General features: G+C 38.2%; 1 protein-coding gene across 1 annotated transcript in view; it reads left to right on the forward strand.

The window, feature by feature from the left end:
* The window catches only part of tacr3a (tachykinin receptor 3a), a 32,908-nt gene extending 16,464 nt beyond the window's left edge, over positions 1 to 16,444 (forward strand). The window contains exons 4-5 of the mRNA XM_007551829.2: positions 14,523 to 14,719; positions 15,082 to 16,444. Of these exons, the coding sequence (XP_007551891.1) occupies positions 14,523 to 14,719; positions 15,082 to 15,406 (522 nt within the window). The 3' untranslated portion in view covers positions 15,407 to 16,444. The remainder of the gene's footprint in view (positions 1 to 14,522; positions 14,720 to 15,081) is intronic.
* Positions 16,445 to 16,599: the final 155 nt, after the last annotated feature.

The raw sequence follows: 16,599 nt of genomic DNA on the forward strand, positions 1-16,599 counted from the left end.
CCATTTTGTTCCCAAGTGAACTAATGGGTATTCATTTACTGCATTAATGGAGAAACATCAATCTGGTAATGTGCTAAGTCTCCAGACTATACTCTAACCAAGTACAAAGTTAATTCATTAAAACACTCATTAGCATGTCAATGACATTATTTTGTTTTTTCTAAATTGGAGCTTCAGTAAAATGTTCCTTTATGTTCACAAATTTCCTTCTCACTCCACCTTTCACTTTGCTTCCCTCCTCCCAGCGGTGACACTAAACTAATCTATTGCAGTGGTGAAAATGTCGTTAAAGCTTTACTCATCCATCCACAGCATCATTTAGTTGTTGAAGGGAGGCAGATTGATAGAAAAGAGAAGTTTTATGTACATTTATACCTGCTAACTGCCTTAGATGATACTGGAGGACTTTGACTGGTTCTGAACACAGGCTTGAGTATTTTAATCAGTACAAAATAATTTATTACACATTGTAAGATTACAGCCACACACTTTAGAGCATTTCGTTGGGTCGTTTTATAGGAGACCAATGCACAAAAAGGCACCGAATTCAATGGAAAGGAAACTGGACTTGATTTTTCAAAAAAAAAAAAAGAACATATAAAGATGTGAATTCAGCTCCCTGAGTCATGACACCTTTTCTGCTACTGTAGCTAGAAGTTGTTTTTTTTGTGCGCTTCTACCAGCTTTACACATCAAGAGACACATTTATTTTGCCCATTCTTTCTGGTAACAAAGCTCCACCTCACTCTAAAGCTTAATGGAAACCCATTATAAAAGTATTACTACAGATTATCAGGGGCCATTTTGCCAAAAGGAATTGCTTAGGTCTAAACCGTATGTTTAGAGTTGCTTGCCTTCAGGAAAGTGACCACCCGCACAGTTTTCTTTCCAATATTGCCCTGTATTAACTGCCTGGATCCTCCTATATATTCGTCTCTGCTTGCTAAAGAAAGCATCTCTGTCAGCAGATTCTCCCACTTGAGCTGTGGATCTCTGGAGCTCCAGTAGTACCATGGGTCTGCCATTTTATGTCATTTTCTGCTCTCAGGCTGATTCTCAAGTGTCACTGAACTATTTTATGCTATCCCCCCCACTCCCTCAAGCTTTGCACAAACAAACAACTCAAGTCCAGCTACTCAGTGTGGACCTTGACATTTAATACAAAAGTTCATACCATAGTCATTTCTACTTGCCTTTCTCATGCAGCAAATCTCAAAAGAAGCCACTTTTAGCTTATAATACAGATCTATTTGGGTTATTTTTAAAAGACTGACTACATAATGGGACACCTTTTGTCACAGACAAAAGGGTCAAGATGAAAGTTGCACTGGGGGCTAGGCAGTTGCTTCCAGTAATACCAGGTAAAATTGAATTTTTCTATAAATCTGTGAAAAAAAAATGTTGCCTTCAATTCAGAAGGATAAATAGAATCATGTTGTTTTTTTTGCAGGTATTTCACCAAACACCATGTCACAGCGTGTCGGCGCCAGCCTCCTATACTGAGAAAATTGGCATGAAAAATATATATATTTAAAAAAAAATGACTAGGTTGTAATTCAGTTTTGTTTCTTGTCTGTGCTCAGAGTGAACCTACCAGCTGGTGTTTTGTTGAAAGACTCTATTTCACATTTACATTTAGAAGATGTTGCTGTGAGACGCCAGCCTGAGTGCCAGCCGTAACCCTCGGCGACGGAGGCTCTCCTAATTTTCAGAAGATTCTGTTTACAAACAAAAGTGTTCTAGTGTTTTTACTCATTTAGAATAAGCCTCGTTAAGGTGAATCAATTAGAGAGGCTCATTTCCTCGTTACAAAGAACACGCCAATTAAATAAAGAACTGGAGTAAAGATAAACTAATTAAAATAAAATGGTGAATTTCCTTTTCATTGAAAGTAGTGACACCGGTGCGTCTGATCTGTGGAAGGAAAGGATAGATGCCAAATGGAGTAATAGGATTTTTTCCCACATTCAGAGAAAAAATCTGCTCTGAGCTCAGTTATTAATTCTCAGGTTTTCTAGTAATGTGAGAGGTTTACGCTCCTAGACCATTGCTGCCATTTGCAAAGCTGAAATTTTCTAATTAGAGTAAATAAGTTTGATATTCACAAAAAAATGTCTCTTAACTGTGAATGCTTGTAATTAAACAGAAGGCTTTAAAGAACCTAACACAAAAGACAAGATTGATATTAAAAATATAATATCCAGTCTTTACCCAAGGATACAAACTACTTTATTGCTTTCATTTGTTTTTTTCCAGATTCCATTCAGGCTGTAATTTTCTTTTGATTACTGCTTTTAACTTCAATGTATTTCAATATTCACAGAAAGACTTTGAGCCGTATGCAATTTGCTTTCTCCATGAAGTCATGTGGTGCCTTGCTTCATGTTTTCTCATTTTTGCTTGATACTGAAAACATGAAAACTAAATTCAATGTTTTCATGGACAGACTTAATCTCAGAGAGGCCTGTTTTTGGAAGGTTTTCCTGTGAGGCAACGCCATTTCAAAATCATGTACATTACTTAAGTATTACCAGTATCATTTCTGTTTTCTAAATTCCAAAATAACGAGACACATTTATAAACTGTAAGTTTGCTAAGCCTTTAAACTATTTGGAAAAGCCCAAATGATTTTCTTGGCTTTGTAAGCTTCTAGATGGAGGAACACAAAGTGCATGTAGGCAGCACTTCACACCCGTCGTTTGAAGAACAGATTTTCAGAAGTGCCTCAATCATTTTATGGCCTGATGCCTTTAGGGAGGAAATATATTTCCTCTACTCTTTGATCACTTCTGCACCTGCTCTGCTGGTTGCTGAAGTGAGGTAAAGCTGTCAAAAATAAATGCAAATTGCTCGTATTTGCTGGACTTAATGTGCTTTGTATCCATTTACTTGATGCAATCTGTGTTGTGAATGCAGTGCGTGTGATTATTTTTTTTTAAAAATGGACATACAGCAGCATAAGTTCTCCACCTAAAGTAATACATTTCCCACAGAGATATACATGCATAGAGTTTGCACAGTAGCTTGCAGGTTTAACTGCAGTTTGTCACTTTTATCTAGACACTTGATTTTGTTTTCTTGCTCTGTAAAACTCATTGCAAATATATTATGGATATGCTACTGATCAAACTTCCCCTTTTGAATAATTGTATATATTTTTACATAATTCTGTCATCAGATGTTTTACAGCACCTCATCCTATGCTTTTTTTTAAGATACTTTATCTCATCTGAAGTCCCTGGCTGGTTTAGTGGGACAGAGAGGACGTTTCGGGTTAGTAGCTATTGGGACATTCACACTTGTCGCTGAAGTCACATGTGTCACCGACCCACCTGTGGGTCTTGTGGGTCATTGACACCCATGAGTTGTTTACCTGTCCAGCCAACATGTGAAATATATTTTGTCACGTTTCAAGGTGTGAGTACTGCTGGGAAAGAGAGGGGAAGCTACATTAAGCACTGAATGGATGTTTCAATCTCCACAAGATTACCAGGCTTTTCCCAATGATAAATGACTTCCTTGCTTGCTCAGTTAAAGCATTAGTCTTTTTTTTTTTCTTCACATGAAGCGAGGCCTTGAGAAAATAATTCTGTTATTTTATGTGCCTCTGCATTAGCAGTTAAGCATCATCAATCTAAAGGTCAGGGCATTCCTTTCTGTAGAGACCATGAGATAAGTTAGTGAAACGCATGACCTTATGAGGACTTCATGAAGTCTATTATAGGCTAGCCAAAGCCTGCATAAAATATTTCCAACAACGGTACACTGATTTTATTGCCCTTTGGACTATTTGTGACTACTTTGGTAGTATCATTAGTGTTACTGTTTAGGTGTCGCTTCAATATTTCCAAATAATGTTCTTTTTTTTCTTGATGCAATCTATTTTGGGAAGAGTGCCAGCCCCTCCTAAAGCAAAACAGAACAAGATTAAGTCTGGCATAGAGTTTAAATCGGGCCCGAAAGAATCCAACCCGACTCAACACTGTGTGCAAGCCCGATCCAACAGGACTACTTAATTCTGATCAAAGGCGAAAGTCTTAAGTAAACTCGACAGGAAAGAAAAGTGGCACATTTGTTCACTTCTGTTTGAAGTGACCAGGGCCAAATTCAGGGTTTTGGGTCACTTGGTCTGTAAATCTACACTCCAGTCCAAGAAGCTTCTCCTTTTTTTCCTTTAAATGTAGAAACAGCTAAACAGTTTGTTAACATTGCAGTTTGCTAATGTTGCTGTAACTGTAACACCAGCAGCTAGCAAAGCTCCTGCTTGTGGTCACACTTGCTGACGGTTTGATTTCTGGGTTGCACCCCATAATTCTCATGAAGACCAAAACACTTTCATTATGTCCAGATATGTACAACCTACAGTGTGAAAGGATAACAACCTCTTCATTATGACCACGTTTTCTAGCATTGTTTTCTATGAACCCGCCCCGAAGTTTTAAATTGACACAAACTCATGAACTTGGCTAAACAGTTCAAATTCTAACATTTAGGAGAAGCGGTTGTCTAGAGGGAGCAAAAAATAAATAAATTTATTCACTTAACAGTATGCTTTAGTAATTAAGTAATTAATTCATCATTTCTGAGTGTATGTAATTATTAGCTTTTAAATATTAAACTTCATGAATGAGTCTGAGCAGAAGTCTTTCAAATGAGATGTGAAGGATCTTCAAATACCATCAAAAGAGCTCACTGCCTTTTGCATCAGTATTCAGCATTACCATGACCTCGATGACTGACAACCTACACTAACATATTGCTTTGACATTTCCTTTTTTTTCTTTGTGCAATTTATTGTCACTGAGTTTAAGATTCGTAAAAAAAAAATAATAAGTAAAAAAAAACACATGAACGCAGTAAAACAATGTTTGACACTGGCCCTCTGGGTTCTGCTCCACAGTATGCATATTTCTTTTTATTTGTTCGCCAGCCATCTCTTATTCTCTGTGCTCTGACTGAACTCATTTCATCTGAATTTCAGGACCAGAATTCAATCACCAGATCAAGGAGGCACTCTGAAGTGGCACAGAAATATATTCAGAGGATCCTACAAATCAGTGCATGAAAGTAAAGTGGAAAAAAATCATACATGGTTTTCAAAATCTTTTTACAAATAAAAATCCAAAGTGTGCGTATAACCACATTTTGCTGAAATTGCAGCACAATTAGGGACTACATTTTTTGGTGATTATTCTTTGGAAAAGAGCTCAAGTTGAGTCACAGTTTACAGAGAATAACTGTGAGCATTAAAATCGCCAAATGTTTTCTATGAGGCCAAGGCAGTTCTTGTGGATTAACATGCTTTGATCTATTCCTTTCCATCATAGCTTCAGCTTTATGATTAGTGTTATTATCCTGCTGGAAAGTCAACCTCCACCTCGGTCTCAAGCACGGCAGAGGTTCTCGCACCAACATTTTTAAATATGAGCAAGATGCGTTCAAGGTTGTTAGTTATCCATCACAACTGGCCCTGTCTGACCAAAGCGATGCCTTCGACATTTTGTTGCCACTATTATATAAACAATTTGTGGAATGTGGATCTGTGCAGCTTCTATTGAGTTGCCACGTGCTTCTTGACTGCTTCTCTGTAAATAAACATCTGCTTGTGTTGCCTGTCAGTTTAGGTAGATGGCCATATCTTCTTAAGGTTGCAGCTGAGCCAAGCTTTTTTTCATTTTTAAAAAGAGAACGGCAAAACACCAATGTTAGGATATTATTTTATGAGCTAATGTTGCTTCAGGCTTCTGCACAACTTTTTCCTCTACTGTCCACTGAACCATGAATATTGCTGTGACATGAATATTGTCATCTCTTTGTGCCAACAAGACTCTGCTAGAACTCTCTATAAGTCTTAAACTCTGATCCTTGTGGATCAACCCGCTCGCATCAAATAATCCAATCTGTATGTGTGTCGATGGTGAGGAGGAGGCAGTTCGTCCATTTGATTCAGGTGGGTCGGACCTGAGACACAATTAAACACTAGAGTTTGATACCCCGGCCATAAAGAATATTAGAGAATTATTGCAAACTACTTTCAAGAACAAGTCATGGTGACTTATCTAATGGCCACCATCTTAAATTTGAACGTCTAAACCATTAAACAGTTCACATTGAAATAATTGGCCTCCTTGGTAGATATAAGTAACAAGTTTTTAAGTACATTGTTTACCAGACTGGTATCATCTCACACAAAATAGTGTAGTTCTCTATCAACATGCGTTGGCAGATTTATTTGATCTTTCTGACCATCTCTCCGTATGTCAAAAATATTTTAAGTATTGTTCGTACTGTAGATATGGAAAAGGTTTTTGCAAACAGCTATGAAAACGTAGAAGTCTTTTCCATTTTGAATAGCGGCCAAGAGAAACAGCTCTGTGTCAAATCATAGTTACACAGAAGGGAACAGCATTCTGTGCATGTCTAATTAAAGGTCCCCTAAAAATGGTGATCAGCTTGAAAACACATATTGTTACATTTATTTTATAGAATTTGTTTGGGTGCTTTTAGCTGTGACACTGATGATTTTATAGAAGCAAAATAAATCAACTAATAAAACTAATTTAATTATCTTAAAACCTAATAAATGTTCCCAAATAAAATTAGGTGTTTGTGTGTGTGTGCATGTGTGCGTGCGTGTGTGAGAGGTAAAGGGCACTATATTTATTTTTAATATCTCCCCCCTTAGGACATATTTCATAATTAGAGAAGCGGCTTCTGCAAGTTAATTAAACCGTCTGACTCTAAATGTAAAGTACCAGTAAAGCTCCGTTTTCAGAAAAGTACTTCTTCATCACCCAGTAACTCCTCCCCTTTCTCATGTGAGCTTGTTTGCCTCTTAAGGACATTAGTATTTCACAGCTGAAGTGACAGCACTGCAGTCTTGAACAATCGTTTGTTTTCCTTTGACTGAACAGACCACGTTTGCTGAAGAAAGGCACATCTTGCTGTGATATTGAAATGCAGCACTCCATGGTGATCGCTTGATGAAATTTGAAGTGTCTCATAAAATGAAGGCAGAGTTTCATCTAATTTCAGATAACACGTGTTGTGCTTCTTTGTCTTTGGTAGTTTCATTAATTGGAAAAACTACCTTCTTTGTTGAGAACAATAAAGTAGATGAATTCATTTAAATTTAACTTTGTAATAAAAAAAATTATTGAACTGCAACATGTCACTCCTTTCAGGAATGAGTAAATTGTGTGTTTTCTGTCTCAACCTTATATGTGATTTGGGGCATTAGATGGAAATCTGATTTTATATCCTTTAAATTGTAACACTGTAATTCTGAGAGCCAGCTCTACAGGAAATTAAACAGGCCTGAACAAGGCCTTGATCTTATTATAATCTCTGTACTTCCTTTTTAGCTGTACAAACACACAGAAGGAGAATGTTGAATGCTTCAGACAGCTTAGGCCAGCATATGAAGAAAGATGTAATTGTAACCCGTTGGGTTCCCATCTAGGAGAGTTTGTCAACTCTTTTGCCATATAGATAATTGTCTGATGGGGACATCTAGACATTTAGGATGGGGAGGCTGTAACCCCCCTGGGTTCCCAGGAATATAAATTGCTGTTGTTGTTTTAAAATAACATTTAATGTATGCAACTTCATATCTTAAAATAAGATATAATAATTTCCAAATCTTTTGGTAGAAGATTAAAGCAAGAGTTCATTAAAAAGAAAATAAACATTTGGAGTAAAACTTCTGTTAAAATATTGTGTTCTGTCACTTTAAGAACGAACAATATTATGTAGTTTGTGACAGACTATAGTGCTGTGTATACTTTTTTTGTTGTTGTTCTGCCTAAGATCAGTTGCTATTGGGTGATTACACTTTACCTGAATTCTGATTGATTGGGGGGCGGGACTAATCTGAAGGACCGAGGGAGAGAAGAGAGAGACAATGAGGAGACTCGATGGAGAGTGCTAGAACTTTGGTGAGCTGTTTTGGGGCCAAAAACGTATAAAAAGTGCAACAACTTAAATGTGCACTAGCCCCAAGGGACAGCTGAAGGACCAAGGGAGAAGCATTTGGTGAGCTGGATGCTGGAAGTCTGCACAGGAGCCTATGGAGAAGGAGAGGCTAGCTATGCCTGCGCTGGGCACCCAGAAGGAGAGCGGCCCTCAGAAGCGCGGCAGACATAACATCTGTCTGTTTCGGGGAAGTGAAATCACGGAAAAAATAAAATATAAAAAATCCTCGCACGCACAGGGTAAAAAAAGAAAAGTTTAATGGATCGGTTTGGATCAGACAGATCCAACTGCCCGACGAACCAGCGTAGATTTCTCTGCAGATGCGAACCAGGAGGAATTTGTGAAGCTGTGCGACCCCAGCAGGTGAAGTGCTGGTAATCTAAGTGGAGTCGTTTAATTTAATTATAAGTTATTGGGGCAATAGTCAGTGGTTTTTGTCTCTACCGAGAAAAACCACGGGCTGCGGACCGGTCCAAGTCTTGACCGGTCAGCAGTAATAAAAAAGGTTGGGGACCACTGACGTAGAGGACGTTTATTTGAGTCAGGCGGAGTAAAGAGATTTGCTTCCTCTGGTAAACATCTCCTAGGTTTTCTGTGGTCAACTGTTCTTGTATGTTGCATTTGTAAAATGATTTTGTTTCCATCTACAGTTTAAAGGTTTGTTGGCCAATCAAGAGCAGGAAAACGATGGTCGTTGAACCTTTTTTTTTGTTGGTATTTTTAGCAGAGTAGGCAAATGTCAAGGCCTGATGGGAAATGAAATCATCATCTCTGTAAAGTTTGTCGTCAGAAGGAAGCATGAAGTTCTTTAAAATGATCTGGTAGATGGTTGAGTTGACTGGACTTCAGTAAACCCCATAGACCGACACCAGTCTATGGGGTGTAGCGCCATGTGCTGTGCTTCGTTGCATGCGACCCAGAGGTCGCGTTAGTGGAATATTTTCCGTATTTGACAGGTCATAATTAATACCCTCATGCGAGGACGTGATAGACTTTATGCAAAGAGTTCATCGCAGAGGAAACTAAAATCAATCAGTAAAAGAATCCTTTCTGAATATCATCTCATGGACACTGAACTAAATGCGTCTTTCTGACCGGTGTTATATCTTTAAAATTTCCTCTTCGGTCATATTTCAGTCCGTTTTCTCGTCAATATGCGAGAGCTTAGAGCAATGCGCGCTCCCGCAAGAGGGGATGCAATTTTGGGCAGGCATGCGTTTCTGGGCATAACACCGGCTTTCATTTGTTTTATTTTATGGTGGGCTAATTAAAAACTGTCATTTATTTTAAATGTATTTTGTTCAGACTAAAGGACTCCTATGTGTTCGGGACTGTTCATAATAAGTCAATTTAGAACTCTATAAGCGTTTAAGAGACAGGGAAAGTCCCTATTTCTGAACCAGGTATTTGTCAAAGCCTGTTGTATTTTCCTGGTTAGTAGAAGGTTAAAGAACATACAAAAGGATAATACCTGTTCCTTTAAGTTCTACTCATTCAGGCAGACATAAGGCCTGCTGGTGACCATATTCGGTGTGATGGTATATTTTCACATGTGGTCTACTTTAAATTGCGTTCTGAAGTTTGGTAAATAAATGCTATGCTTTTATAAAGTCTCCTTATTCATGGGTCAGACATTTGCAGTTAACTAAGTGGAATGCTTTACAACAGGGGTTCATGGGAAATGTAGTGAAACCAGTTTCTTGGGGTATAACCTTAAACAGATCTAGCCTTAGACACCAGAAAGCGCTACATAAGAAATAAAAAAGAAAGAGTAATAAGGTGGTAAAATACTGATCTGATCAATGAGAAGTTGATCTGAAGAGCATCGTGCAGTTTGAGAGGAACGTAAGGACCGCGTAGTTTTTAGACTTATAAGGTTGTGTTCAGAAAAGCAGGAGAAAGTAGTGGAACAAGTCCCATACACTAAACATGTGATATAAATAAAAGCTAAAACACATTCGACTCTACCAGAGAACAAAACATCAACCAGTCCAATCAGATAAATAGAGGTAATGGCAAAAATGTGTGTGTAAGTCAGTTCCTTGAGTCCTTAAGCATTATACAAGTTTAGCTCATGAGCTTTCTCTAAGCTTTCTCTTCTGCAGAGAGGGATGAACCAACAGGAGTCGCGTCTTTTTCTCTCTTCTGCTCTCTTCATAAAAATGTCATGGTTTTCATCTTACAGGTCGACAGGTGCAATCCTTTGTAAAACCATTCAGACACTTTGAACATTCTCACATTAAAACCACAAATGTAAGTGTATCTTATTGTGATTTACTGTTTGACCAATATAAAATACTGAAGGAAGGTTGTACACATTTTAAAAAGAAAGAAAAAAAATAGAAATCTGACAACCACGACTTAAATCTTAATGCCCGTATATAAAATTGAGTGAATCCATTTCTCTGAATTAGTAAATTATGTGATTCATTTATTCTCAGCATACATCCAGCTCTTCCGTGAAAGGCTTGTTAAAGAACATTGGTGATCAAACGAAATCGTAAATACAAAGATACACAGCAGACAAGTCAGGAGTAAAGTCGTGGATAAGCTTAAAGCACGGAGAGGCTATAAAACAATATCTCAAAGTCCAAACATGTCACAGAGCAGTGTTGAACCATTATTTTAAAAAAAAAGTTGGGAAGAACTTCAAAACTTCCAAGACATGGCTGTCCACCTCTACTAAAGGCCTGGTGAGGAGAGCTTTAATTGGATAAAAATCAGAGGTTTCCTATTAAGTTTAATTAAAAGCTGTGTATTCTTTACAGTAACCTTTACATTGTTTGTTGATCATTTCCTTCCAAAATCAAAACTCTTCTTCTACTTTTTCTTCTTCTTGGCTAGAAACCTATCCTGAATATAGTTTTTGTCTATATTTGAGTCTCTAACGCTCACACTCCAAGTTAGTTCACTGCCCCTCAAAATAAATAACTTGCATTGTTTCTGACCATAGTTGATTAAGAAACATAGTTTTTGTCACATTTGCAAAACTACAGAATTCAAACCTTGTGTGGCAACAGTGTTGACCATCTTTTTTTAAGAGTTGGTTGTAATGCACACAGTGTTCCTATTCAGAAAAATACAATGACACCAGCTTACTATGGTAAAAAAAAAAAAAAGAAGCTTTTGGGATTTACTTGTGTCCTCTGTTTTACATTTGGCTTGTATGCTTACTTCATAAATTATATTTTATCTAAAAACCAAAATACTTTCATTATCTACTGTACAAACTGATGTATTTGGATCTTATCATTTATGTAATTTGTCTTGATTACGAGTTCATCTATGGCTTCTCTGCCTCTTGAGACATATTTAGACATTCTTTGTTTGCTCTGCGATTAGAAGGAAAAGATTATTTTTATTTAAGCTCAAAGCAAATTGGAATTGCTTTAGATAAACCAAAAAGACAAATAGAGGTTTTTTTTATTATTATTGAGGAAATAATAAATCCTAGACAGCTGAGTTTATGTTGAAACATGTAAAAGCTCCCTATTTTGCATGGAAGGATGTGATGGAGCACATTCACCTCCACTGTTTGGCTGCACCAGTTCACAAAAAGCAAGGCAGTTTTGTAGCTGACACTTGGTATTTTTAAAAGGCCGACAGCAGATGACCTGAGCGAACTGGAAAAGCATGGATGAGTGCTTCAGATAAACACCATGTTGGGACAGAACATTCTCAGAAATGAGTTGCAGCTAGATTAGCTAATAAAAGCCAAATAAAGATTAGCTGGTGAAAGTTTTTTTGTTATGTATCTATTGCTTTTTTTCCACGTTTTGTAAACTGATGATTTGCCAGTATTTTATTTCACAACACACACAATGCAATGGGACCAAAGCTCTTTTCACACTATTAAATGTAATCAGCACAAAAAGCAACATATTTTTTTTTTTGTCAAGCTGGTTTTGTTTGGTAATTCCCACATACCACAGTGAGGTGATCCAATCCTATGTGGTTACACAGAACAATCTGCCATCATACAATCAGCTGGATGCCAACGGTACTGTTCATTAGACTGCAGCACATGCTGTTTCCTTCTTTACACACCCACTGTGAATGCCTCCGCTACCAGCTTACAGGTGTTTTTAATGGTAGATCAGCTTCCACCTGTCATTTTACCTCAATACTTCCACACAACACCTTGATGAAAGCATGTCAGCCCTTGTGTTGGGGGCAATAAGTAAAAGGGGCCTGAAGTTGGTGCTGTAATTCTGTGGGATTGTCTGAATGCAAAAGCACCCCTGGGGACCTCAAATCTATATCCTAGTAAAGGCTTTGGGTTTATCAATCAGGTATTCAGGCTCAGACTGAAAACGTTTTGACTTGTCTTTCTCCCGCTGGCAGACTTTTAGATGTTAGGGCATTTCAGTCTGTGATCTGAATCGTACGCAGAGAAAATTCACATTAGTTTGTGTGGCCTATTGGTTTCACACAAGGCTGATCCGTTTATTTTGGGTGCCATAATCAACATCTATCATCTGTGGGGGAGGGGGGGGGATCTTAAAAAGAAATAATTTTCTCATGAGTAAATCTCAAAATTAGCTGCATAAATATCAGGAATTGTAATCTGAGAATAAAATCCATGTCTATTTGAAGCCTGCACACTCATTTTCATGCCAATAGTGAAACAAGACATAGCATACACACAAAAATAAGAAACACAGAAGTACAGAGCTAGGAGTAATTTCTGTGGAAAAAAGGAAAATAAATAATCATCAGCAGTAGCAGGCTTCGTTTAGAAAAAAAAAAAAGCTTAGCAAATAAGTTCTAAGCCAGTTTTCAAGTGTATAGAATGAAAAAGCAAAACCTTAGTCATGGTTAAACAATGAAGACAGGGCCAAATGCATTATCCATAGAAGGAGAACATTAAGTGACTGGCAGCGCGCCGTGGCTCATCTGAGGGTCCCCTCCAGAAAGAAGGTCTGGAGGGGACCCACATTAGGTCTGACACAAAATGTCAGACCTGATGTGGCTTAAGAAAAAACAAAGAATTTAATCTCAACACACTTCATTTTTCCCAGTAACAGAAACTGGAGCTACACATACCGAAATGGCACATGTCTGTTAAAATACTCAGACGTGTATTTCTGTGAAAGTTCACTGCAAATGCTGTATAAAAAAAAAAAAAAGGTGAGCTGTCTACCTAAAATCTTTGATCCTTTTCCCCATAACGTTAGTTGTATTGTCCTGAGTGCTTCTGTTTTAATTCAAGACTGTCACAAAAAAACAAAATAAAATACCACTTTATGACTCTCATGGAGCCACACAGTGCAGTTTACAACATGACTTGTGTTAAACCATAAACCTTTTTGAAACCTTCACTCAAAACAAAGACCACTGTTTAGATTTCAAGGGAGGCTGCTTTGTCTCTAGTGGCTCCTCTACAAGGATCCCTGCTGAGCACTTCTGAGAACCAGCCTGCGTCACGAGGACCTCATTCCCACGCAGTGCTTCGAGACAATCCGTGACAGATCTTTATCTCCGGAATCATTTACAATACAGGCAGATTTGTCAAAAACTCAAAGTAGACCTAATCCAAAATGTTCATAGGCAATAGTGAGGGTGAATTAGAATCAAGTAGTGATGGAGATGAGAAGCTGCGAGAGCTCTTGTCAGGAGGATGTCGGCCTGATAAGGATGAGAGAACCCTTAAAATCAGGACGAGGGCAGTGAGGATAAAAGTAGAGAAACATGCATCTTTAGCATAGTATATAGTGGGGGTATAGAATGAATTGCTTATGTTTATATCTCTTTGCACTGCACCTGTGGAGGATCTGAAAATTCAGGACAAATTTCGTGCCAGAAGGTGAATTGTTGCAATTGGCGAGATCCAATTTTATCTGAATCTACCAGGACAGATATTAGTATTTAAGTATTTTGTGCACAGGGGCAACCGATGCTGTATTGTTATCGCACAAGCAGCACTGCAGGAGTGGGTCTGTTTTGCATCTGTTTAGTTGTCTAGAAGGACCTGGCACATTGTGTACTTAAATAATTAACAGCACTGTCCAAACATTTTCTGTTGTATTTTACTTCAGTATACAAAATGGATTATAATAACATCTGAGGTAAAGGGGAAAGAAAAGCTTAAAAGATGAGCATAGCACTTGTTGAGTGGCCAAAGCTTCCCATTCTGTAAGTGTCTTCCTCCGCTGCCATCAACTGTTTTAATTGACACGTTGTAGACAATGTCACTAAGGTAACATTCTGTCAGCATGGGATTTTTGTGATGAGAAATCGATCTCTAAAAACAGTTTTGTGTTGTGTGAGTCCTTGTCTGACAAACAGGAATGAGGCTCTTATATTTACTGGCTGCAGACAACTACCCTACCCAAATAAATTAAACAAAGATTAAATAAACTCAGCTGAACAAACATTATAATTTACAAATTTTTTTTTTTTTTTTTTTCCTGTTCCTGCAAACGTCCAAGTGATGGCCAAAATGATAAAACTGACGGACTTTGAGAAATGCTCATGAACCATTTTTCATTTGTAACTTCCACAGGCATGCAGAATACCATCACAGTTGCCCTCTGTTTCTGTTACAGGTGGTAAAGATGATGATCATTGTGGTGGTGACTTTTGCCCTCTGCTGGTTGCCGTATCATCTCTACTTCATTGTGACCGGTCTCGATAAACGCCTGATGAAGTGGAAGTACATCCAGCAGGTTTACCTGTCAGTGCTGTGGCTGGCCATGAGCTCCACCATGTATAATCCTGTTATCTACTGCTGCCTCAACAGCAGGTGGGTTCCCACGAGATTGTTCAAGGTTTACAACTTTAAGCTTCAACTCAGCTTCAACTTTTAACCCTTTATTTTTTGGGAAAATTACATGTTACTATGGTAATATCAGGAACACAGGCTGGGGTTTAATTGGACAAAGTAAAGCATAATAGTTAACTGAAAAGTTAAAGTGTAATTATTTTTGCAAAGCACTTTAAAGTCTTACCAAGAAAGTTACATACCTCCAGTACCAGTAAACAATTTAAACTTCAATATCATTGAAGAAAAGTCTCAAAAATGCACATCAAACAGATTTTGTTTTGTGCGTCAGCTTCTGCAGCTTCACCCTCTTAAAACAGTCCCTTCTGCTGATCTGGTCCCAGGTTTCGAACCGGCTTCAAGAGGGCATTTCGCTGGTGCCCCTTCATCAAGGCATCCAGCTACGACGAGCTGGAATTGCGTTCAATACGACTGCACCAAACACGCCAGAGCAGCATGTACACGCTGACGCGGATGGATACCACCATGGTTGTGGTCTACGACCCTGCTGAAGGCAACGGCGGTGCAGGAGGAAGCGAGCGCGCCCTGCCTGTCAGGAAGAGAAGCTACGTCACGTCACGCCAGTCGGAGATCCTTGCCTCCAGTGGTGCTGGTGCAGGATCACAAAATGGGGTCGCACCGAAAGCCGAAATTGAGGAATTTTCTTGAAGAGCACATTTGCTGAGATCCACATAAAAACCTCATATATATATGTACATGTTTGTGTGTGTGTACGTAAAGAAATTTAAACAGCGTAGGCTGTTCAAACACAGGCACATGCTGCAGTAGCTTGGCTCAGACGCTGCAGTATGTCTAGAATTAAACGTGGACTCCTCAGCATGTAGAGAGGCTGTGCAAACCATAATAATCATCTGACTACTTTCTCAGCCTAACATGCAGTCCTGACTGCATTATTTAAATAGCCGCTGCTGTTCAAATGTTAGTTTAAAAATCCCCACCGTTGATATACAATATCCTCAATTAAAACTTCCTTAATCAGCATTAGAGCCTGTGAAAAAAAAAATCTGAAAGTACATATTAGCAGTTATGTACGAATGAAATATTTTATACATTCCACTGTAAAAACTGTGAGATAATGTGATTTGCAGTACACGTTCTCCAGCTGTTCACCCCGTGGCCATGCATGGCCGCACATGGACAAGCCTCTGCAGAGTTATCAGTGGAAAAGCTGCTGACTGAACTCTGCTTAACTCCATATGTGGCTCTGAGTTTAACTCTCGGTTATATAACAATTGAACGGGATGTGCCCCGCTAACTGGCAAAAAGCCAGTGGTGAAATCTAGTATTCATTTGCAGCTCATCAATACACAGGCTGAGGGACAGTCTTACTGACGGGAACCTAACAAACCCGTCCAGAGCTGAGTTTTCCAGTGAAGTGAATTTCCACAGTTAAGTGCAGCTCGTTTCTTTCGATGGTTTTTGCAGTGAATTCTCAGAAAGCCTTATGGTTTTGGCTCGTTGTTGCAAATGCAGTATTACTAGAATGTGTTATGCTAGATGAATAGTTCAGTAGTTGGAACTTATATTGAATCATGTTAAAAGTGAGACAATTTTAACAAGATTTTTGGGCAAATATTGTTTATGTTTAGGTTTACTATCATTTTTTTGTACTTATAAAACAATCATGGGGCAGATTCGATATTTTCTTTACTTGTTTGTACCCAGTAAAACATGTTGGCTTTAACAATTTGACTGGATATTCCTTTCATTTTCTTTTTCCATTTTTTTTTTTACCAGTAATTACCCATTTACCACTTTTTAAAGACTTTTATCTGTTTTGAAAGCTAATCATCAGGCCAAACTTCATGGATTTTTATTTTTTATTTTTTTGCTTTATTTTT

This window comes from Poecilia formosa, unplaced genomic scaffold (assembly GCF_000485575.1).
Source record: "Poecilia formosa unplaced genomic scaffold, Poecilia_formosa-5.1.2 Scaffold44, whole genome shotgun sequence".
Lineage (NCBI taxonomy): Eukaryota > Metazoa > Chordata > Actinopteri > Cyprinodontiformes > Poeciliidae > Poecilia > Poecilia formosa.